General features: G+C 34.9%; 1 protein-coding gene across 2 annotated transcripts in view; it reads right to left on the bottom strand.

The window, feature by feature from the left end:
- Positions 1-1209: 1209 nt before the first annotated feature.
- LOC128985633 (bridge-like lipid transfer protein family member 3B) overlaps positions 1210-25711 on the bottom strand; it is a 42820-nt gene continuing 18318 nt past the window's right edge. For both annotated transcript variants that reach the window (XM_054405362.1, XM_054405361.1), the window contains 13 exons: positions 24922-25118; positions 23566-23803; positions 19546-19654; positions 18492-18720; positions 17451-17693; positions 16940-17152; positions 15969-16135; positions 15210-15420; positions 14341-14475; positions 9892-10155; positions 9302-9402; positions 8351-8569; positions 1210-6237 (listed from right to left, as the gene is read on the bottom strand). In XM_054405362.1, the coding sequence (XP_054261337.1) occupies positions 6105-6237; positions 8351-8569; positions 9302-9402; positions 9892-10155; positions 14341-14475; positions 15210-15420; positions 15969-16135; positions 16940-17152; positions 17451-17693; positions 18492-18720; positions 19546-19654; positions 23566-23803; positions 24922-25118 (2459 nt within the window). In that variant the 3' untranslated portion in view covers positions 1210-6104. The remainder of the gene's footprint in view (positions 6238-8350; positions 8570-9301; positions 9403-9891; positions 10156-14340; positions 14476-15209; positions 15421-15968; positions 16136-16939; positions 17153-17450; positions 17694-18491; positions 18721-19545; positions 19655-23565; positions 23804-24921; positions 25119-25711) is intronic.

Genomic DNA, 25711 nt, shown 5'->3' on the forward strand with positions numbered 1-25711 from the left:
TTAACAAAGGAGTGGAAGGAATTTTTTGACAAACTTCCTCAGACATGAGAACTTCTGAGGAGTTGAAAACCAAACTTTCTTAGACAGGATTTAAACCCTCGACCCTCAATCTAGAGTGCTAGTGGTCGAAGGGAACACGCCTTTTGGCCTTCATCTAAGTCAAAGCGCTTTATCGAAGATGCTCGTGAGAAAAGCACCATTTGATTCTGTGGTCCAATACCTCTTGTCTGGGATCTAGTCTACCTAGTCGCTGGATTTGTCTCTTGAGTGAACCGGACCTTAGACCACTCAAAAATTGATCAGACAATTTTGGTTAACCAAAAGCATAATCATAGTAGTTAAAAATTCGACACATTGCAACACGTCAAATATGTCTTAAAGCCATTTACATTGTGTTGTATTTGCATAGATATACGTACGTTCGGTTGCTACTCTCGCGTCCAAAACATTGGCCTTTGTAGCTCAAAGGGTTTGTTTTAACCCTTCCCGGATGGGCAAAATCGTGACATAGGACGGGAAAAAATTAGAGGAAAAAATATAAAATTAATTTTCCTTATTTGTGTTTTGTTATACAAGTATACACAAAATAAACACAATGGGACACTTCAAACTGTCAAAATAATTTTTTACTCGTTTTTAATTATGCGGATATATCTGCTACCCGTCCGCGGATGAGTAGAAAAGCAGCGGATATATCCCCACCCGTCTTGGAATATATGCCCATGACATCGTTAGGGAATAAATAAAGAACAATATGTAAACAATAAATAAAGACAACGTAGTATTGAGCGCGAAACGTCGAGGGGGGAGCTGAGGAGTGGTTGGGGGTGCGGAGTGAGCGCAGCCATGGAGAGAGCAGGAAAGTGGCGCCTTGGAACTGCGAAACATCTGCCAGTCTGTCTGAAGAGATATATCCGCTTCCCATACGGAACATCAAAAACCATAAGCGGATATATCCGCCATTCATTCAAGTTTTCGGTTGACAATTGTGCGGCTTACGGTTTTCTCAAAAGTTTGTAATTCCTATTAGCTTTATAAATAGATGATTAAAAGAGTTGAATGGCTCGCAACATTTCCAAGTTTCGGTAGACTTACAGTTCAATTTATAGTTTTCAGATAATCGATACCTAAATGGAGTGTTAAAATATTATGAATTGCTTTTGGTAAAAAAAGGTGAATCTTTCCAGGAAAGTGAAACAACAATCAGGTTTAAATAACAATATATTACATTATGACAATGAAAATAGAAAAAATACAATGTATATTAACTAGCTAAATACCCAGTCTTATGAAACATTGCTACGAAAAAAAAAAGCTACGAGAACAAGACAAGAATTCATTGTAATGAAAGAAAATTGACAGTAAAATGATTATCCTATATTACTAAGCCTAAATTTATTTATGACAATGGTGTTTTTTCCTAAAGATTAAATTTAAAAAATAGTTAAATACATTTTTGTTGGTAATTACGATGGAATATAATATATGTTTAGACTAGAATAAAAACTACTAAGAAAATTAATAGAATGATGGATCCATATAAGAAATTAAATAGTCAGAGAAAAACTATCTTTTGAAAAATATTTTATGGATAGAAAATGACAATTTTATATTGTTTCAGTATCTTAAGCATCCGAAATTCAACCAATTTACACAATGTCAAATCTTTTTTAAGTAAAACACCATAATTTGATTCTTAAGTACTAACAAATATTCGGTGAGTTGTCAAATAAAATTAAAATTTTGTTGTCATGATTGAAACAGCAGCCAGTAAAATATTTAGTAAATGCATAAAGATAAACAATTAATTGACCTAACTAAAATTTATTACGAAGCAAACTATTATGAAAAAATTATATGATAAAAACAAAGCCAAAAGATTATTTCGAACCTAATCATTGATTAAAGCTAATAATTTTTTTTACTGTGATCCAAAACAACTTATCTTACAGGTTAACAAACATACTAAAGCAGTAACAAATGTTTTATTGTATTACACCTATTAGTACAAGCTTAACCTACGCTGTTGATATGCATGTAATGATTGAAGTGGCAACTAAACGGCTTTTATAGGTTTGTGGATTGTGTAAAAACATGAAAGTCAATATTTTTTGTTGAAACTGAGATAATAAAACAGAATTGGTGTGCTAGTTTGATGGTTAGCATTTCCAATTTGATTTTAAGAGTAATGTCCCTTAAACTCTTTAAATTATCTTCGTATAAATTGCCTGCAGGCATAAATGTAATGGTTAGTTGGGTTTTAATTGAAAGGGAAGTGTTTGGCAATAAAGAGGTGTTTGGTAAGTAGGCTTGAAGCTTTGCTAAACTAACCTACGCTAACCTGCAGAAAGTCATTGTTTTTAGTTTACTATTTTTATTCAACCTACTATTTGTATTTACCATCAGAACAAATTAGAAGAACAAAAAAGTCTCTGTACTAGGTCTAGGAGTCAGGTGTGGGGTATTTAAGAAACAGGGTTCCATTTGGGAAGCTGGAGCTCATAGGAAAATATAATTTTTAATTATTGCATTTTCACGTTAAAACACAATCCCTTGGTATTGACAAGCCATGATATAGCAAGCCACAACAAATGTACAGTCACAAAGCAAAATGTACAGTCACAACAAAAACAGCTTAGCTGGTCCCTCACACACCTCTTATTGTTATTTATCTTTGTACAATTTACAATGTGCAAGAGTGTAGTAATATTTATACACTTAGATATTGAATTATTAAACGATCTGCAAAGGTAAAAAATAAAAATGTAACCAAACCAACAAATAGATATACAAATGTTTAAAATCGTGTAGTAGTTTAAAATGTTTACTGTGACAAAAATTATTTGTACATATCGGATGTTACAACCAATACAATTTACAACAATATTTTACAATATATTCTCTAAGGATTTTTACAAAAAAGTAAATTAAATTACCACACTCTTGCACTGTTTAGTACAACATTTACGTAGTCTCGGAAATCACATCACATTTGCGGGTCAAGAACTAAACGCAACAAGATTTAACCCAAGTTTTCACCTGCAATATAAAGAAGCTATTTTAAACGTGCAATATAGCCATGTTCACGAGGAAAAATTAGTTAAGCTTAGAGTAAAGAATATAAAAGATTTGTGATCATTAAGGGAATTTTTTATATTTTACGATTTGTTTATCGTCAAAGTTACTACTTATTTTGTTCCATGCTTTGGTCTTTACACATTTTATCGTAATTTTACTACGTAGCACACAATTTGAAGTTCAACGTAACTATTTTAAAACATTTAATAATTTATTACTAATGCATAAACATTTCAAGCCATCTTCAAAATCCTTGGAACTTAAATGTCAAAAGATTTTTGTTTAAACCATAATGTATATTGTTATAACTGTATTTATGACTGAGAAGCCAAGTCAGTGATGTTGTGGGTTCGAACCTGGTTCCACCACTTATATTATTCAGTACACATCATTTTGTACGGTAACGGCTCACTCCTTGCTTTGGTTGATACGGTCCACGTAGCCTACAGGTTTTCAAGGCCCATTTGAATTGCAATTTCAAATGGATGTCAATAAAGATTTTTTTATTGTAGAACAATTATTATAGTAAATCAGTGTTGTAGTTATTATCAGTAGTTTCTATTGCAGTAGGTTTTTTGTATAGATGCTACCAACCTCATTTTACAAAAAAATTACCATATTTCATACATCGCATAATATTAAATAATTCATTATTTTAATCCTGTTACGTTTAGTTCCGAAGCCGAAATTTTTCCTCGACTACTGGAAGATTTTCTTATTAGAAATACTTTAAAGCCTTCTAAGCTGCCCGATAAAAATACAACCAAAACAATTCCCAATCAATATGAGAAAAACAGTCACTAACCAAAATCACAATGAATGATAACAAAATAAATATAAGATTCGTCTTTTATAAACCCATTGTGTTTGAAAACATATCAAAGAAAAGGGTGCGTAAATATTTAGCATTAGAAAAAAAACACTAATACAATGTTCAACTAACTTAGAATTTGACACGGAAATGCAACAATCGAATTATTTCTAATTGAATATCTACATATTAACAAATAGAATTTAACAACTACATAACTGGTAAATATTTCGACAAGACATACAAAATACAAACAAATATTGCTAATAGTCGATACATACTGAGCAACGCAAGCACTGACAATATATTCAACAATGATAAAATCACAATTTGTTATTTACTATTTCAACAGATTATATACACTAATTTATATTTTTACAAAAACTTACAGTTTAGATAAGTACCGGTACTAAAAAAAATTAATTTGAAAAGAAAAGCACTCAACGGAAGGATTAACAGTACCATCACTAAAGTGACTAAACATTATTAATGTAACAATTCAAAAATAAGTTACATTTTGCTATAGACTTTCATTTAAAGAAACCTATTTGAAACACTTCTCCTCCAGAAACCTATTCGTTTCCTTTTTCTCAAATTTGTCAGCAATTTTCATGTTCAAGTTTTAAAACCCATCATTAAAATAAAATTAAATAATAGTCAAATGCCCTGAGAATATAAATATTGTGATGATAAACAACTATATTATTTACAGCTGTTCATAGTAAATATCCATCTCTCAACAACAAAAAACAGCTGATTGACTAGTTGAAACCAAACAGATTCTTTCCTGTACGAGTTAGACAAAATTTACAGTTTTATTATGTGTAACAAATAATAAAACAATGTTATATCATTAACATGAAACAATAAATGCTCTTAAATATATACTCTTACATATCGTTGAGAAGAAATACCCAAAGGTATTACTCGTACAAAAAAAAATTGAAAACAACAGTGCGTAAGTGTTTTATGATAAGAACTTAACTAACAGATCATTCAAGACTGAAAATAATTATCTACAATGTACTAAAAGTCAAAATGTACAGAGTTAGGTAGCCTTCTTAAACATGATGTATAACATGTGATAAATTTGTGATCAGCTGATTTTAAAACTTCACATATGACTGTCTTTTTTACTCCGTACATTTTGCTACAAAGCAACAATAAAGGAACTGATAATAGCACCGAGAAAATACAACCTAGACTACCTAGAGTACTGCAGGTTTTTAAACAAGAGATGCACAATAACAAGTTGGACCATAAACAAATTAAGTTTATCAGTAACGAAACCAGCAGCAAGTTACAATATGTCAGACAAATTAAAATTTTCTAGTCCGTATAGATAACGTAGGAATAATGTGACTATAAACACCATGTTGCTCGGGGTTATTCGTAAGCCTAGTTAGAGGATGCCTACCACTGAACTACAAATTTTTTCCAGAGGTAACACTGGTTTAGGTTTAAAATTAATCTATTTTACGGTTGGTAAGTTGGTAGTGCACTAGAACAGAGAGTACAAAATAGAAAATAATTGACTGGTATGCTTCAATCAAATTGAAAAGCGATTTAAGTTATACGTAGACGTAACTCACTTGTAAAAGGAATGGGACACAATTTTATAACTTTTGATTGCACAGAAAAACATGAACATTATGTTCGATAGGTCTAGTAACGGTAACTAACCAAATACCTTACTCAAGGTACCTGCTAAACTTTAAGGTTATGTCACTTAAGTTTGAAATTAAATTAACCTGATAATACCAACCGTATAATGTACTAAGAAGTGTCAGTAGATGATAATTTATTATTTACCATCAGCTGTACTCCAATAAGTTTTGTCAAAACAAAATATATGTAATTTTAAAAGTCTCAACTAATAGCCGATGAGCAAATATAACCTAAAAAAAGGTCCAAGAAGTTAATTCAAAATTTACCAAAAGTTTTGCTACAATAAACGTAGTCCTAGCAAAAGCAAAATAAATGTAGTTTTAAAACACGTAACTTGAAGTAAATGGTTTATTACAAATAAACCTAACCTCAAAAAAGTCTAAATCATTTCCCAGTACAAAATGGCCGCCAGCGGCATGCAATCCCCTAAAGAAGTGCTTCCTCCAGATAACCATAGCAGTGGTGCCTACTGTACAGACTAGACTAGGTTTTACAAACATTTCTTGTGTGAGCAGCCGCAGCCACAGCGGAAACAGCAGCACTGCTGCTATCTCTTGGTGTTACTTTGCTGCTTATCGTTGCTGTTAGCAGCCGCTTGCAGTCTTTGTACCTTGTCCAACAGCTCCTGTTTGGCCTCTAGCGCTCGACACAGGTCTTCCTGCGCTGAGTTTACCAACGACCTGCAAAAGTTAGGTTAGATTAGATTAGACCAGTTCACCCAGCTGACAAAGTTAGGTTTATGGGACTGACCCTGGATGAAAATCTCGATTTCCACCATCATATTAAACAGGTCACAGACAAATTAAGTTCTGCAATGTTTGTACTGCGTAGTTTAAAGAAAACTGCTAATAATGACGTTCTATCCGTATATTACGGACTCATCTATCCACATTTAGCGTATGTTATACCTATATGGGGTTATGAAAGTACAAAAACCAAATTCCTGTTTAAGTTTCAAAAATGGGCTATAAGAACAACTTTTTCCTTGCCCAAACGCCAATCATGCAGAAAAGTTTTCTCAGATTCCAAAATTCTAACTCTTCCATCGATCTACATTCTTCTTGAAACCCTCATCTTTGTCAAACAAAATCTTTCCCTTTTTACTGAGTCAGAAAACCCCAGTATTCACCCACATTCACTCTGATATTCTCACAATTTACCAATCCCTAAACATATTACATCTAAAAAAAAACAAAAAAACAAAAAAAAAACACTGCCTTTACAATGGAATTAATTTGTAAAATAGCCTCATCCCCCTTTCTTTAAAATTAGAATCTGACCACTCAAAATTTAAACGATGCATAGAACAACATTTGATTAAAATCTCGTGTTACAGCATCCAGGAGTTCTTGAGCCACATGAACTGGGCTGTTGTAAACCCTGGTGTGTAAAGTAAGAAGATGTCAATATAATTAGTATTAAATATTGTTGTAAATACCTTAATCTTATAATTAGCTCAAAACCAAGAGGGAAAACTGTAATTTTATGTTTGACTTAGCTAGTGCAATGTGTTGTCAACTTAGCTCAATAAAACTATTTGATTTGATTAACAGTTTAATTTGGATTAGGTTGGATTGGTAATTTCGATGCAATAAAAAAAATAGTACATATAAACAATATTACACCACCTTGTTATTCAAAACTTAACTTGTATTTGTAATTTACATAGTGATTTTACAAAATATTTTACAAAAAAGAATTTAATTTCAAACTATTTTTAACAAAACTAACATGCATTACTAGCAGTACTGACTGAATTTGGAGCTCTCCATCATCAGCCTACCACGATTTACTGCAGCTAAAGTGGCAAATAACTTGATGTGCTAGTATTTTATTACTCCTTATCGCCTAGTAAGTAGCCTAGTAGCGTCTTGCAGTAAGAAAATCATACGTGATGAAAGCACAAAAACTTACAATTTAATTTGATATAATATTGAGTATCGCTGGATGAATTCAAAAGTTAAACGACCAATAAATACAAGCAATCGCTGTACAACTACTACTAAGAGCTTGGAATAAATTACTTAACGTAGACTAAACTGCAGGAAAACAGTCTGATGAGAATTTACACTGGATTTGCATAGAATTTCATAGTAAACTCAAAAAGCTGTTACAATCCCTTATTTTATAACAGTCTTCGGTGGTGAAAGCAATATGTTACCCTAAGGCCTTCAAATGGAGATCATAAAATTAATTAAAAGATTAAAAGCTGCGATTACACAGAATACAGCCTGTAGCGCAACATTTTAAGGTACCTAACTGTATTTGAAAAACTAGTTCCTCCATGTAATCAATCTGCAGAAGAGCTTCTCGTAAAACGTCAGCTGAAATTGTAAATTTAAATATAAGAAGAATGTGGTCTTTCATTCTTTATGTGACAACAGTTTTGTACTAAAAGAATTTCTAAGGGAAATCCAAGTTTAAAAATGAATCTTTGCTAAGTTTAATCTCTGAGTCAATTTGTAGCCTACACAAGAAAAAGGATATAGAGGTATACTGAAATAAATCATAAAGATAAACTTGATTATTGATTTCAAGTTCAGGACTTCCCCAGAAATTAGATTGATGAGAATAACATTGTTGTTAATTTTTCTGCATATACTTGTTGTTATTCTTTCAATTTTTTATTAGGTTTTGTCACATGATATCTTGTTATTGTATTTGTTAAGTCTTCTTGTAGAAGCATTAGTCGTTATTTATTCATTGTCATTACTGTATTTAAATGTCTGGTAAGTTCGGTTTAAGGGAAGGCTCTAGGCCAGGATTTTGGTTTGACCAACCACAATACGTTACCTGAGTACTTTCGTCTCCTCTTGGCATCGCCGCAACACATGGTTCTCTTCGTTGATCTTCTCCATGGCGGCCAACCGTCTCCGCAGCTCGTCGTTCTCACTGCGCAGTCTTGCCAACATCACCTGGTCCATGGCGGGGGTGTGTGGTGTCGTAGGAGTGAGAGGGGAGGGTGGGGGAGGCGGCTCCACGTGTAACACTCCGTCCTCCGTCCTGTGAACCCTGCGGACAGAAACATGACGTCGTACTTTATATTTTCTTATAAATTTATGGGAATGAATATAGATATCTGTTCAAACAAGCTAAATATTTTTTTTCAAGCAACAAGAAATTACAAGAAAGAAATGGAAAAGTTTGTCCTCTTAAAATTTACCCTCATTCAATTTTTAATTTAAAACAGAGGTTAGCGGCCTCTATTACATTGCATTTGCCCTTCCACATGGGCCACTGAGGCCTGTGCGTGAATTGTAAAACAGGAAAGCAAGGGGTGAGCCGGTACAGTACAAGGATGAACAACCACTGAGAACCAAGGTACAGAGGAAACAAGCTTATGACGACCTTGCCCTTTCAGCTCTAGTATGTCGGAAATATTCTTGTGACAAGAAAGGAAGAGCATGAGTGGCAAGCACAGTGCGGGAATTCCTATGCACAAGGTCTTCCTCCACTGTGAGCGTTGTTGTACCTTGTTGTTGGACAACGTGGGCGATGTTGGACTTTGCCCTAGACACCACTTTAAAAAAATGTACCATTGAACGTTTCCTCTGTACCTTACTTCTCTATGACTGTGCTGATAAAAATTAGTGGCAGGTATCAGTATTCGAACCCGTGACATCGCTACCTTGGGCCAACTAGGCTATCGACTTAAACCAGAAAACTTTAATTCTTTAATTTGACCACTCCACGTATTATAAGCATTATTTGTCTAAATAAATAATATTTAATTTCTCTAATTACCTGAGCTGACTGATGTTCACATCTAGAGGTATTGGTCCAGGCGAAGTGATGTTACAACTCCTGTCTTCAGTCAGATGTAATCTGATGTTCTCTAAAGTTATCTGCAACCAAAACCACATAGACCGACTCAATTCCATTTCAAAATTAATTCACAAAGAGTTAACGGAATAATCTACTTGTATTGACTATATAAATACCTACAAGCTTCAAAATACACCAAACTCAAAACTTATTATAAAAACAATGAAACAAATATAGGTGATTATAAAAAAATGTTTGTTATACAATCAAAAAATTAAGAGTCCTGATTCTGACACAACAACATGGCTAATGCACTTAAAAAAAAAAACACAGTTTTTTTATAAACAAAAAACAAAAGAAAGAACACTAAAATTGATTATCAAATCTTGGAACCAAAAAAAATTCATTAAGTTTTAGTGGTTTTGAAGATTAAAGTTTAGTTTTTGACGCATCACTAATCTATATCTTCTAAACTTTTGACATAGGTACTCAGTAGGCTATATAGATAATTGTGAAGAATAATACATAATAACAAAACAAAATTTAATCAAGTTTCTTGCACAACTCACATCTACAGGCAGCGGCGTTGACAGCACCTCGTCTTCAGCCAGGTCTGCCAACCCAGCAATAGTGGCGACACTGAGACCCAGCTCCGTGTTGGCAACCCTGACGGTCAATAGGTTGGTGAACCATGCCCCAGAGCCTAGGCCAGGCCCCACCCACTGAGCGGGGCTCTGCGGGGTCACGGTGTGGTTTAGACGAGCTGTTACGCGGGGCTTGTGGTTGGTACTGCTCATCTCCGACCAGCCGCGCGATCGCATCGTGAACTTGCTCTGCAACCATACTTGTGTGTCAATGTGTTGTGTTGAATTTGCTATTGTCAATACATCACCCTGATTGTTGAAGAAGTGTTTATTAGATAAGTGAAGGAAACATTTTAGAGATCGGTTTAACGTTTTATAAATATTTCAATATCTCTGCCGAAACCTTCAATTTAACTTAGAGGCAAGTAAAATACAAAACAGGTACGAAACAAATATTTCCTTAAAACTGTCAAATTTTCCTATGTAAATAACAAACGGGTTTAACCAGTACTAAGGTTTCCTGCTACAGGGAAGGTAATACAGTGTTTTTTAAGTGAAATATTAATAGATTAGTATGAAATAAACATAAACATAAGAATAATAAGGGCATTTTAAATTTACACTTTTTAAAATTCTTCTTGTAACAATTAGTGTACGCAACGCTTAAAAATAGTAAATTATTTGTTATTAAAATTCCAAAAGAAATTTGCAAAATTTTAACTTTTGTGTCAAAAATTTGAACCAATTTTTTTCAAACATACTTTCTGAGATATCTAACATTATAATCTAACGCTTGACAAATAAGCAAATTAAACTGCCGCTAACACTGTGGATTACTATTTTGGTAACTAGGGAAAAATAAATACTTCTACGTAATATATGATATTTTATATACTATTACATAGGCATTTAACTAAACACAAAAGATACTCAATTTTAATCATACTTGACCTGTCAACATTTATTTATTCCAAATTTTCGCTGCGAAAACCAACTTTAAAGTATGGTCGAAGATGATTCTATACAGTAATTTACTGTATAATAACTCAAATTTTTAACTCGTAAACATGGTTTACAAAATAATAATTTTTTTAGCAGATAACAGGGAACTTTTGATATTTTTAATGAGGAGAATTTTATTGGTTGAACTAGTAACGGGGAATTTTCAGGTTAGCTTAAACTAGGAAGTAGGTGATTGTAATTGGTTCGTTGTAATCTGATATGGAAGACATTGTATATATGTTAAACAGGTTTCAAGGACATTTTAAACATTTCATGAGAAGTAAATACTTTAATACTTCCGTATTTAATTGCTAAAAAATTTTCAAAATCTTACCTACTCAAAAAATAATAATATTCCACATCTGTTTGATTCCAAAAAAATTATTTTCTATTTAAATTAGGACCAAACGATTTCTAAAAAAAGTTATTCAAGCAAACGTTTTAAACGTGGTATTAGGTATGCATAAGTCTAAGAAACTAAAAGATTGAAATTAATATGAACCAAATTAAAAAAAAAATACTATTGGAGTCATCGTGCAAGGCTGGGTAATCAGCATGCGGAATATAATTATTTTGTTTCAAAGTTGTTCAGAAAGTTTTAAAAGATCGCTTTGCTTTGAGATTTAATGCATCACGATAACTTATATTGACACAAAACCATGTGATAGAAGTCAAACATACCGACTTCAGGCCCCACTGTTTTAAGAATTATTCTCTGCTAGCATCCAAATCCAAACACAAATTCTGACTTATTTCTGGTTTATTCCCTTGAAATACGAGCGCCAAACAGGGATCCCAAGGAAATAATTGTCTAAAAAAGGTTTCTGTACAACTTTGAACTTTCTAAACACAAACATGCGAGGTGCAGATAGAAAGAGAGGTACCTTGATGTTCTGATTAAAGGAAACGAACGCCGAAGCATGCACAGAGAAAAACACGTTAGCAAAACAACAAACCTGCACCTTCAAATGACAAACACTTAGCAAGTAAATGGTGAAATGTTAAAAATATCTTTCCTGTATCCGAATATATTGTTGGTTATAGTTACAGTAAATAACTGTTGGTTATAAGTTAAAATTGTTTATCAAGTTGTGTAGCTTTTCCATGAGTAGCCAGATAGGAATTTGTTCGGAACAAAAAATGCACAGTGTAACTATGTAAATATGCATTTGTTTTTTGTTGTTCGAAGATTGAGGAAAGAAAATGTGAAGAATTATCCACGAAACAAAATTTTTTTTACCATCAAAATATGACAGAAGACATTAGTGAATTGAATTTGTCATTTGATGTAATGTGAGGAGGGATATGTTGAAATTAAACAATTCATTCATAACCTGTAAACAATACATGAGTGAAAAAATGTTAACATGAAAAACAATTTTTATACAGTGTAAGATTGTGGTACAGAAGAACCCAGCTAACCCATTACCTACAGAAATTTGGTCGGCACAGTAAAAAGATCGGATTATCCGAGGGTATTTACGATTTTTCCGTGATCGCAGGAGATGATGATGTCCCCGCGAGTTTGGGAGATGTTCGATATTTTGCCGCAATCGCCGAAGACGATGATGATTTTTTCCATGACCATGGGCATTTGTCTATGGTTTAACTGTGCTCACAGAAGACGATTATAATTTTACCATGCCGCAGAAGACATTTAATATATTGCCACAATGATGATAGGCGATGGTAATATTTATGTTATGCAAGGAATTTTCTAGATTTGGCCACATTGTGGAGGTTGTCGATAACGTTTTTGTGTATGCGGAAGACATTGATGATGCTTCCGTAACCGCGGGGAAAGAAAAGATATTTGCCTCCATTGCGGAAGACAGTGATTATATCCATTATCCACACAACTTTGAGAATTGGTCACAATGTTCGCGATAGCAAGGTCATAAAAAATGCCATCAAAATTAACTCAATTCGCTTTTTTAATAAACTACCTGACAGTGCAAAATTTTTTGATTATAATATTCTTTTAATAGAATTTATTTTATAATTGGCTTATTCAAAATCCTTTTTACAGCTTAAGTGAATTTATCAACTGCAATTTCGATGTTAAATTTTAATTAAAATAAGTTATTATGCTTAATTGTATTTTATGTAATGTTTAGATGTATAAGAAATTTGATTGTATTAAGATGGGTATTTTTTAATGTATATGACGTGTCTTATTTCTTCGTAAAAAGTTCAACGGAATAAATTATTCTTATTCTGATTGTTATCATCAATAAGCAATGATACGGTCAGAATAAGCGAGGAGTCGGATTAGCCGAGGTTGGATTAGCGGGGTTCTAGTAGTAGTATAAATGTATTTATAGTAGTAGTATAAATCATGTAATACAACTGCTGACTTCAATGATAACTTCAATCATTGACACTTCAATTATGTATTATGTATTATGTATTGAACTACAATGTCTAATTTGTAAATTTAACATTCATAAATATAATTTTTAGCAATGAGTGTATGCAGATAAAATAATGTAAACTTAGAGGGTTATCGAATATAGTAAAACTGTTATACAAATTTTACTTGTGTAAAAAAATATTAATACTTCATTAAAAAAAAAGTTGTCATATACAGGCTGCAAATAAAAACTGGATTTTTTCACATTTTTAAATTTTTTTGTTAGCTTACTACACACTAGAAAAAATAGTTAAGCCATTTTTATTGTGTACTAAAAAAAGTATTTGTTCAGTGGTGAATCCCCTTATTTTCACTTTAAAAAGTGCAGATTTGCAAATAGAAAGACGGTGAAAAATATTGATGAATGAATACAATGGTGAAATATAAATTTATTTTCAAATGCAATACAATAGAAAGGTTTAGGGTAGAACCATTGAGTAAATCAGAAGAAAAATAACAGAGTTACACAAGTTTCAGTGAGACTCCATGCATAAACAAGAAGAAATGTAACATTGAGGAGAAATATTACAAAAAATCAGAATACATTAGTAATTGATTTCATATTGTAATGTTACACACAGGTTGAATCTAATTACATTGATAAAGGACAAAAATTTCGGCCGTTATCGGATGGAACCATAAAAATGTCGGAATTCGTCCTAAAGAGGGGCAGATATAGTGTGATTGAGCTGTGGGAAGGAAGGGTCAAAAATAGGGGTTTTTGGTAAATGTTAGTGTGTTTTTTGCCTCCTATCCCTCTCTAAATTCACACGAAGCCAGTTGGCAGGCATGTTACTTGAAAGACTCTAGAGACAAGTAACCTACCTGCTTGCTGGTCTCGCGTGAATGCGGCTTAAACGACGGACCCCATCCCAACAACCTAAGTCCATAAAACAACCCCCAAATACAATAGACACAGGCCTCACTCCAGTAAATCAAAATTATTTAATTTTCTGAAGATTTCACTTAACCAGACACCAGGGAGGATTGAAATATAAATTTATTTAAAAATTACTGACCTGGAACTCGTCCCAAGGTATGGACGGACATTCCTCTGCTGATATGTTGAAGATTTGCAGCTTAACGGAGGAATTGAACCCTTCAGATTGCTGCATTACTTCGACCTGGCCTAACTTAAATGTCGCCACCGCAACCTGTAAACAGAACATCGGCCGTTAAAGAGGTGAAATAGTGAACATCTCCTGTGGTCTCCGTGAAGTTGAACATGATCACTTACACTTTGGCGCAAAATTTGCACACCTGTGATCACGGCAAAATCATACACTTAGATTACACCATCTTAGTAGCAGCTTTCTGCAATCGTAACACCATCGTCATAATAAAAGATCGGTCTCACAATAAAATCTATTATTAAATACTGTACTTCTAAAATTATTTTTGCCCTGAACTGATTCTTGGGTCAAACATTGACCTAACCTGAAAATTTTAGAAAATGAAGACTCTTACCTCAAAGATGGTTTGTTGAAACGCATCTAAAATATCCAGTAGGCCTATTGATAAATTGAAAAAAATTGGCAAAAGCCAATTTAAAGGTGTGGCCATATTTTGAATACTGTAATTGATTGACTTAAATGAAAATACGCACGAGGTATTGTGAAAAATTGTAATTTGTTGCTTGAGGAAGAAGTAGTTGAATATCAAGAAAGTTTTCACCAGAGCAAACTATCTTTTTGTTTTGTGTGTTTTAGATTGGCAAACCTTTAAAGAGATACAGCCACTGGTCTCAACATTGTCAAATTGCAAAAATCCATTAGTAAATGTCAGAATTTGAACCTGTAGACAGATAGTAAATTCCCAAACTGCAGGACTACGGATATATACGACCATTATATTGCCTCAACAGAAAATATTACTAATCAGTACGCACCAGATCTCTCCTTTTATAACTACTCGCAATGCTGTGTGACGTCTCACTGTGCGAAGGTGTAGTCAAAGTTGCTTCGTCGTCTTCTAACGCATCGTTAGCCAGTTCGACGCCTCCAGTTCCTCCATCGCCAAGTGAGAACATGGTGTCACCCGTGTCTAGATCTTTCATCTTGAACGCCACGTAATTGTCACTGTCAGAACTGGCGTCTGATCTGCAAAATTATGAATTTAAGTTTGATCCTTGGCTACAAGTTTGGGAATACATTTTTAAATCTTTTAAACTAAAAGTTGATAGTAAAACATCTTAATTGTGCTTATATCTTACATAGTCAGCCATCACAGAAAAGATAGAATACTAGGATCAGTTGCTGAAGGTCTAATTCCCGGAAGGTCTAATTCCCGGAAGGTCTAATTAGACCTTCGACACACATTTTGCAGTTTGTACTTGTTTCTGAGGGTCTAATCTCGTAGTATGTCGAAGGTCTAAGTCCCGGAAGGTCTAAGAGTACAGTCAATGCAAAAAACTCATCCACTGATACTGTTTTAGACCTTGCGGGATTAGACCTTGGGCACACAATGTAACTTTTTTAAATAAATGTTTATAAAATGAGAGTTGCTGGAGGTCTAATTCCCGGAAGGTCTAAGATTCGAGTCCCGGAAGGTCTAAGATTCGATTCCCGTAAGGTCTAAGATTCGGGTCCCGGAAGGTCTCGAAATAACTTGCTGTTTTTTCAAAGTGATGAGAATCAAAACCACTCACCTGACTGACATAGAGTCGCTAGCGTCGTCCGCTGTTGAAGGTTTCAATTTGTCGAAAGGGTTGGAGATCATGTTTCCCAGTCCCACACCGAAGCCCTTCATTTTCTGTGTAAAGTCCTTGACAGGAAGCGCAGGGCCTGATTGAGGCTCGACTAATGTATATTTGTCCTTGAAAACAACACATAATTGAATAACTACTTGATCCATTGACTATTTATACAACATTCCGTCCTTTTAAGTTGTCGCCAGTTTTAAAATCAAAATATTCATAGTTTGTTGTGGGCCACCGACAGATTGAGCTGATTGTAATTTCTGATTTCTGTCGAATAGACAAACTTTTTTAAGTCAAACTGATGGAACGACTTATTGTGAGCTATAGCAACTGTAATGGCCCATCAACTATGTCAGCAATAAAAAATAAGGTAGATAATAGAATTTTAGACACTAGCGCATTCTGATAAAACCTAACTAATAGCCAATAATGAAATATTCTCTCTTATACATTTAGGGCAAATGTCTTGAGTATTTAAAACTACATTAAAACTCCTTTTAAAAGCATGAAGTTGAACTGAATTCATAAGAAAATTTGATTTAATTGATATATTTGCTAGAAAACAACTATTCACTGTGGCCTGCGTAGGTGACTTTGATGGAATCGAGCAGACGTATATTTCTGATCTTCAGGTAGGATTACATTTAATCTGGGATTTTCTCAGGACGGGATTTCTTAGACTATCAGCAATTTTACCACGAATACAGGAGACGTCAATGATTTTGCTGCTTTAGAGGGGGGCATTAGTGTCTCAACAATCTTGGTGGATTACGATTTTGCCACAACAGTGCAAACACTCTCGGCAAGCCTCACACTGAAACTCACGCTTGTACCTAAAACACCTACATCCCAGCCGTGTAGCATACTATATGCCTACTGTTTTATTTATCTACCACAAACACATTATCAAAGTCACTTACTTCTGAAATTTTTTTCTCCACATGGTTACTGACCGGCTGCGCCTTCTGGAAGTGTGCGTGTGAAGAGTTGAATTGGAAGGACAGCTCCACTTTCTTGCCACCACTCTTGCGCGGTTGCGGCTCCGAGCGGCCGATGGAGAGAGACGCGTTGTCACTCAGAATGTCACTCGTTGGAGACGTCAGTGTCGGATGTCTTTTGTACACTCCCCCGTCCTAACAACGCACAGTTGCAAAATGTAAGTAGAGAAGGGAACTTATATGTAGGTATACAGGTGTCTACAAAAGATTAGTACAATTTTATGCTTAATCTTTCCTGTTATTTGTTTCACAATTTTGGCTAGCCCTAATTCAGGCCCAAAACCCAAATGTCAACATTTCCAATTGATGAGAAGTTAAAGTCTGGCCCACAGACCCATAGTTACCACTGGATCTGAATAAATATACAATTTAAACATTTATTTAGTAAAATATAAGCATTTAAGGTAGATCTGACATCTGGCAGGAACCTTACCTGCATATTAGTCGACAGCACTGTGTTCCATTGTACACTAGTTGTAGTGCCAGCGTCGTCCGCTATACTGGACGAGTCAGGAATAACACTCTCCAGATCCCCTCCGGACGACTCCTTGCCCGGACATTGCGCTGGCATGACAAATGTCACCTCCAACTGCGGAACCAACGCCCCCACCACTACTGTAGGGCGAGAGTCTCTACTGGCGATACGATCACTGTCCATGGCCAGGAATGTTGTCAACTGTAGACAAAAATCATTTTTATACATAGTAGTTTATTTTTTTATTTTCACCTAGTTCAAAGATTGTTGTTACTACAACTAAGGTTCTGATGCTGGTTATGTCATGACCACGCAGTATATTACACAATGATAAAAGTTGCTCGCTTGGACGTCGTCAAAGGGTTTCTGTACACACAAACACAAGCGCATTGTATTAATAAATTACTGTACAAGACAAGAACTAATGTTCTCGTAAACGGAAACAGGTACATTATTTCATTGTACTGTGGCAGAAGCCGGCTGGAGAACATTTTTTCTTATCTCTGCCATGTGATATTATTGACAATGTCAAAAACAACGTCCCCATCTCAATAATTGATTGATTGATTGAATGGCATCTGCGTGATCGTAACACAATCAGCAATCATTCTAGACTGGGGCAAAAATAAAGGTTGAATAAATCACTAGCTGTATTTGTCTTCCCAGGGGAAGCCTAAACAATGAGTAAAAACATCAACAGTATCGTAATGTATTGTTTTGTGGGACGGGTGGACTCAGGGTCCTAGAACGTCGACCAAAGCTTATTGTGCCACCCTAATTGCTAACTAGGTAAGCCTATACCCGTGTCCGTGACCAACATTAACAAAACAACATTAAGTTTTAACCTTTACATGTGACTTAATCCCCGTCAACACACGATGTTGATCAGTCAAGAGAGGTTACATTGTTAGGAGTAACTTTTTGTCTTTCTACACACAATCAAATTTTTTATTTAGTACTCATCTTAGACACATTTATAAACTAGTTGCTTCAGCCTACCTCTGTCAGGTCATCGGCAATCCGCAGAAGGAACAAGAACTGATAATGATTCAGCTGGACGCTGACTAGGTTGGAGACGTGAGCCAACGCTCTAATGTCCGGTGCCGAGGGTGGCCCGACGTGGGCCCACAGGGTGAGTGGGAAGGCGTCAAAGAATGGCACGGGCCGAGAATTACCTACAGCACGCATGCCGTAGAATTCACCCCAAACCGGTTCTAACAGCACACACCTATAACAAGACAATAGGACAATCTCGCATCAAAAACCACATGGAGAAACATACCAAAAAGATGAAATGTTGACCACTCATCATGGAAACGGAGGACAATCTATGTATTCCGAAGAATCGTAAGAAATTAAATTACTTGGGAAGAATTGTATATTTATTAAAATTAAACTTAAAAATAGAAATGAGCTAATTAGTAATTAATGAACAGGTAAATTTTGACTCCAGTTGTACCTAGAAACTAGAAGTTGAACGTAAAAGAAGTTGTGAATAGAAACTGTTTGTCTGGAACTTCTGGTATAAGTAGTTCTTTACGATATATAATTCTGACGTCATAGAGATATTTAACTATTAGGTATGATGATGATGATCGTATTGTCCCACCGAAATTGATTACCTCTTATCATGTATTTACCGTCTTGTGATTCAACAATACAAGTATGTTTCAAGCATTATTAGACATACAGTATCATAAAACATATTCATTTATTTTATTTTAAAATAAAAAAAAGTAAAGTTAAAGTAAAAACATTTTCTAAAAGGTTTTATCCAGTATTTTTTATTAGTTTTATCGTGTAATTTATATTATTGCTCATGAATAGGTTTATTGCTTGATTAAAAAAAAAAAAATGGTGACATTAAACTGATGTCAATGAGTGCACTGAATTCTTCCTCACGCTCATACTCGCGTCTTGTGAGAAAAAGCACTCAATTTGTAATTTTATGGAAACAAATTATCTTGGATCAAATTAATTTATCTTGACTTAGCATTACACTTGATCAATTAGTTAAATCCATTAAATTTATTCTATAAAATTGTAAACCAACCAAACATCTTTAGCCTCCGTCCAGAGCAGTTCTCTATGCAAGTGGAGCATAGCTTGTTCTATCGAGTCGGAGGGAATCGGAGATGGTTCTGGCCGGACATTGTCTGTGCCTGAAACAAGAGAACTAGTCAACACTAAATAACAACTGTAAATAAACGATCCTGACTGATGAAACAGCTGACATTAGTTAGTAACAAAGCTACACAGATCATCTCACTCCACCCTACATTCGTTCTTCGCACTCATAGTTGGGTTGAAATATGCACCTAGGTGGCGTCCCCATCCCAACTAATTGATAATTGTACAACAGAGCTTAACTTTAACACATTAGCTACCAACTATACTCATCCCTAAGTTACAGAGCAGTGTGGCGGTCGGTAGGGAACGTGTTAATCATTATTTCTAGTTTATGTTTTTTGTTGTTTTTTTTTTAGTTTTATTCAAAGAAAAGGCTCATTGTAGGTAAAGATAGAGTTTTTTCTTACTCTACAATTGACAAAGATCCTTAGGACGAAATAATGTATGGTTATTGTTTCTCCTGTGTGTTTTAGGGACTGTCTGTACTCCTTCTGATTGTTTTATCTATATATTAATTTGAAACTGTTTTTCTTTGTCATAGCTAAATTGAAAGAACGGCTGGGCGTAGAAACTCGGTAGAGGTGTCTAAAGAAAGGTCTTGGTCTGTAGATGAGCCATCAAAAGAGAAACGTGGTAAATTCCCTTGGGGCTCTGCCCCAGTGGCCTTTGAATTCCCATCCCATGTTATTCTTATGGAGGAAAAACTGGGTTTTTGTCCCAGCTAATTTAAGAGAACGGCTGGGCGTAGAAACTTCGTAGGGGTCTCTAAAGAAAGGTCTTGGTCTATAGATGAGCCATCAAAAGAGGAACGAGGTAAATTCCCTTGGGGCTCTGCCCCAGAAGCCTTTAAAGTTGCCTCTTCAAATTTGTTTACCATATGCATAATTATTCTACACTACTTTTTAATGAAACAGCTGTTAATATTTAAATAGTGATTTATTGAATTTTTCAAAATAAATTACTTGCAATGGGTTTTTCTGATTTTAAAATCGATTTTATTCTGCATCGTGTCATGTTTTGCAATATAATGTTCTATTACCAAATCAGTGGAAAATCCTAATATCACAGTAACTCTTAAAATTATTTCTTATGGAGTTAACTTATATCTATTGTATGGCTTGGTTTCTGCCTTTTTTACCACTTCTTGGAGATTGTACGTAGGTGATATTCTTTGGCGTATTGCATCTGTAGACGAAACTTGGGTTGGTAAAATTATTACAATGGAAAAAGCGAGAAATCCTGGACAATTTGATATAGGCTAAAAATAAAACTGAATTAACAATATGCTACATGCTACATTTCTTTGAGCAATCATTGAAATAACCGATTTGCAAACAATGGAAACATAGAAAAAGTCATAGAACACAACCAAGTAGAAGAAAAGAAATAATGTTTTTTTCATTTATAATCGTTATTATAGACAACCTAATGCGGCTATGAGAGGGAAAAATTTGTAGAGACACTAAAAAACAAGATCAGCTTTTTGAGAAAAGACAAGATATTTACAAAAGATTTTGATTATATCTAACTGTTATGTAGATCATGAGTATTTCCATAATCTTCGTGAGTCGCCTGTAATGCTTCGCAATTGCTCGAATTCGAGCAACAGGTACACTAGTAGTTAGTAATTGTGAAAACTTTCAACAAATGTATTCATCGATGTTAGTACAAATGTCATCCAGTATAGTATGCAATTGTGAGATGGTATTAGCTACCAGTACTGTATTAGGCTATGTGTACAATGGTTTAGTTTTTATTATGGATGGAAAACGCAAACTATATCTCTATTAGTTTTTTTTACTGACTACTGGTTTAAGGTTCATAGAACGGAAAAGTGCTGGTAAATTACACAGGTAAAGTGGTATTACACAAATTAGCTATGGAATTCGATTGTGGGGAAACTCTGCTGCCTCCAACAAAATATTCACTTGGCAAAAAAAAGCTATCAGGACTATTATGGGTCTTACTAAACCTGAATCTTGTAAACCTAGTTTTATTCAGCTCAATATTTTAACTTTGCCATCACTGTATATTTTTTCCAACCTTATGTATGTAAAAGAAAATTTAGTTAACTTTCCCTTGCAGCACAGCAATCATAATCACAACACTAGAAATAAGCACAATATTGTTACACCTTATATTAGATTAAGTAAAACCTTCAAAAGTTACCATTATCAACAGTACCTATTGTTCAATAAGTTACCATTAGAAATTAGAAATCTGTCTGTAAAAAATTTTAAATCGTATGTAATGACATTCTTAAAAACAAATGCCTTTTAAACTGTAGAAGATTTTTTAAACTTGTAGGTTAAGCCACCAATGTCATGTGGATAAAGTAGTATCTAAGTTGAAACACTCAAAATGCTACATTCAGCCCTATGTGTTGTACTGTATGACGTTGCCTATTACTGTAATAAGTTTAATGGCATTAATAAATTCTTATTGAGTCTTATATATTATTGAGTCTATACACAACACATTTTTACCAGCTCAGCTTTCTCATTATAAGTCATTAATTTACTAATCTTACTGACAGTTTTCCCAGTTTTACTTCCTGAGTAAAAAAAAAAATAGATAAAAGTAACACAAATATCAGATAAATTTATTTTCACAAATTACATGCCAACGTAAACCAAATAAGTTATTGTGGTGGTTGATCACTAGATTGCGGGGTTTGTTCACCAGGCTCCGCAGCGTTGTTAGTTTGAGGCTCGGCTTGATCAGGTGTCTGATTGTCTCCTTCGTGTTTGCGGCTTCTACGACTGCGTTTGCGGCTTCTACGACTGTGTTTGAATCGTCGCCGAGCCCCAGTGATATCATCCAGATCATCGTGCTTCCTAGTATATCTACGACGGCGAAGACGAGCCTCATTGAGTTCATCAGAACCATGTCTTCTACCGCGACGTCTAATAGAACGTCTTGTACGTCGTGCCTGTAGGTTTGAGAAATTGCGACGGTGTCCCGTCCGTATCGACCTTCGTCGTCTACGAGCCTCTAGCGTAACTCCTCTCCTATATCTGCTAAGGCTCCTGCGTCTTCGTCGAGCTACTAGTATCGCATGGCGTCCCATTCGGCTACGATGTTTATGGCTTCGTCGTGATTTCTTTCGCCGACTACACACATTGCAATCGCTATTGTGTCTTCGAACACTGCGGCGACGTCGATGTACACTCCTTCGCCTACGTGAATCTGATACTACGGTTTCATCAACGCCTGCTGGATACAGACGATTTTGTTTGGCGGCCAAAAAACCTTCATCAACAGCCATTTTCAAAGCCTTCTTGTAGTCGGGGAGGGCTGTGAGGCCGTAGTTGTGACGGAGATACTCAGCCACAGATGAAATTGTCACCCCTGCCTTCTTGTAAAGGTTGTACACTGCAAGCACCACCGGGCCTAGTTTTGCTCTCTTCATTTTACGATAATTTAAAAATTTTTCCAAAACAAATTTTGATACAACTCAATTTAAAGCCATTAGAATTTTGACTGTTGCTATGTTACAAATTATCATTAAATAAGCAGCTGTACAATTTTGTAAATTTGGTTAATTTTAACTTAGCAACATTAAAAAGACTCCAATTTTACCTGTTATTTGGTTTTACCTTGAGAAAAATTACACAACACAATTTACAAGTCTATTTTTATTATTATTGAGTGTAGTAAAAAACAGTGTGTGCTGATTAGGCTTTTAATAAGTGATAATTGTTCTCGGTTAAATAAACAGCTCTTAGCGATAAACAGTTATACAAAGTCCACTTACCTAACACTTAACTATCATTCCTATTTGTAAACTCCGTCTATTAAATTAACGATGTTATCCAGCAAAAGTCTACAAAAAAACAATCCCAGGGTGTACCATTCCCTTACAGTAACCGTTCACAATTCCAATCGCATTAAACTTTAGTAACAACTAGTGAACTATTTTGAATGATTGAATGCTACTTACACTGAACGTGGCTAAGAAACTTGTCCGTGAGTACAGCCAGGTCATCCGGTTTCGAAGGAAAGTCTGTATTGTAGAACAAAGAGCCGAGCTGGTAAGCGTGCACACACTTGGCCAGGTCTGCGCGAGAACATCGCTCTACACTGCGCACGTTTGTGATGCTTGCGCGAGACACGTTGAAGTGCAGAGAGCGAGGACGATCTTTCTGTCCCAACTGTTCACCCACACTTTCCAAGACCAACTAACAGACAAAATATTTGATTTGATAAGTTTGTATTTTTTTTATTGGGTTTTAAAGGTAGTTATAGTTGAGTGAGGGACTTTTCATGTGTAAGAATCTTGTTATAGTGTGAGTATTGTTATATAGTGAAAGGTATGGTCATACTAACCAACTCAAGTAGACTTCTCATTCCATTGTAAATTTTGAAGCTTGATTATCACGTCTAGTTTATGTATCGTGACACTGGGCGCTAGTGTCAACAACATTTTGTTTCCATTATTTTAATCTTAATTTCATTATTTGAGTCTTACTGTTTTGTTATATAACTAGGGGACGAGTTATTGTTAATGATTAGATCGTAATATTTGGCTAAACAAGGTTTTAAATTAATGACATAACAAGAAACGAATGTTATGTTATTTTTTCTGGTGAGGCCAAAAACCTACTGAGGTTTGAGTGGCCACATGGTAGGTAAGGTAACAAGAAACAAATTGTAAACTAAACACGACCTCTACAGTGCACCGTACAGAACTAACAATAACATTGGCTACAGCTATTCCAAGTATGAGAAATCTAATGATTGTTTTATCCATGGTATGGTCTTCTAATCATAACATAAATAACACAGGTCAAAATCTTCAACATTAGATGATTTGTATGGTTTTAATTTATAACACAAAAAGAATACAAATATTTTTGAAAGCATAAAAAAGTATAAAATAATGTATAAATCATCTGAGGGTTTCTAACATCGCTACTGACCATTTGGTTACTAGTGAATAATAGGAGGGTTGTCCGTAAAGTATCCACCAAGCTCTCTCAGTACCAGGAAAACTGATTCAAATATAGACCGGCAGCGCAGTGTAGCTTACCATCATTTTTGTATGACAGAACGTTATTAATACTGAGCAGTAACGTTGATTTTTTCTATACAATACTAATTGTCACAAAGTGGTGGGAACTAGCTAGATTCGTAGTATATGAAGTAAAGAACACCTTTACTGTTCTTTACTTCATATACTCTATAGTAACAGGTTTGAAATAGGTATTTTGGCTACGATGGGAGCTTGACGGAGACGTTATACGGACAACCCCGGTGCTTAATATGGCTTAACTAATAGATCAAATAGATCACTCACCCTGGGCATAATGGCCTCCACCTTGACATCAATGTATGATAACGATGCAGCGTCCTTATCGGCCCCTGCGGCATTAGAAGCGGCCGAGAGCAACGGTTTTTGTAGCGACAGAGCGAACGAGTTCAGCCACAACAGAGTAAGCACGTCAAAGTGTATTTGGACAGGGTTGACATGTACGTAAAACTTGGGAGGCGGAACTGAAACAATGTTGGCTAGGTTAGGTTAGCTTAGGGTAGGTTAGGTTAGGTTAGGTTAGTTTAGGTTAGGCTAGGCTAGTTTAGGGTAGCATTAACTATTGATGTAATTCTTAAAAGTTCTAGATACTTCTAGAATACTTTCTAGAACTTCTAGATTGAATCCTAGTAAAATTCACTGCCCTTTTTAGACCTGCTGATTTGAATATTTGTCTATAAAGTATCTTGGGTTGCTCTTTGCTAGTTATATAATGGAAAGTTTGATTATAGTCTGTGTGATGTAACCTGTCTCCTGACCATTGGTCTACCTGGGAGTGGCCCGGACATTTAAACTACTGACCAATCCCCAGATATAGAGAGAGACTGGAGATAGGTTCCATCAAACAGACTATAGCCTAAAGTTAAATAAAAATTATCACATAGAATGTTACATGGAAATAATAGGTTCCATCATACAGAGTATAATTAAGCTTTTTTTTAAATCAGCTACAACTGAATTTGTTTTCACAACACACTATGTTGACAAAATTTAAAATACAACCCTAGTGTACTAATCTTGACCTTATAGGCTCTGGTACATAAAATGATGGTAAACA

The sequence above is a fragment of the Macrosteles quadrilineatus genome, unplaced genomic scaffold (assembly GCF_028750875.1).
Source record: "Macrosteles quadrilineatus isolate MER2022 unplaced genomic scaffold, UCM_ALF_1.0 Scaffold_2__2_contigs__length_208266976, whole genome shotgun sequence".
NCBI classification, from domain to species: Eukaryota; Metazoa; Arthropoda; class Insecta; order Hemiptera; family Cicadellidae; genus Macrosteles; species Macrosteles quadrilineatus.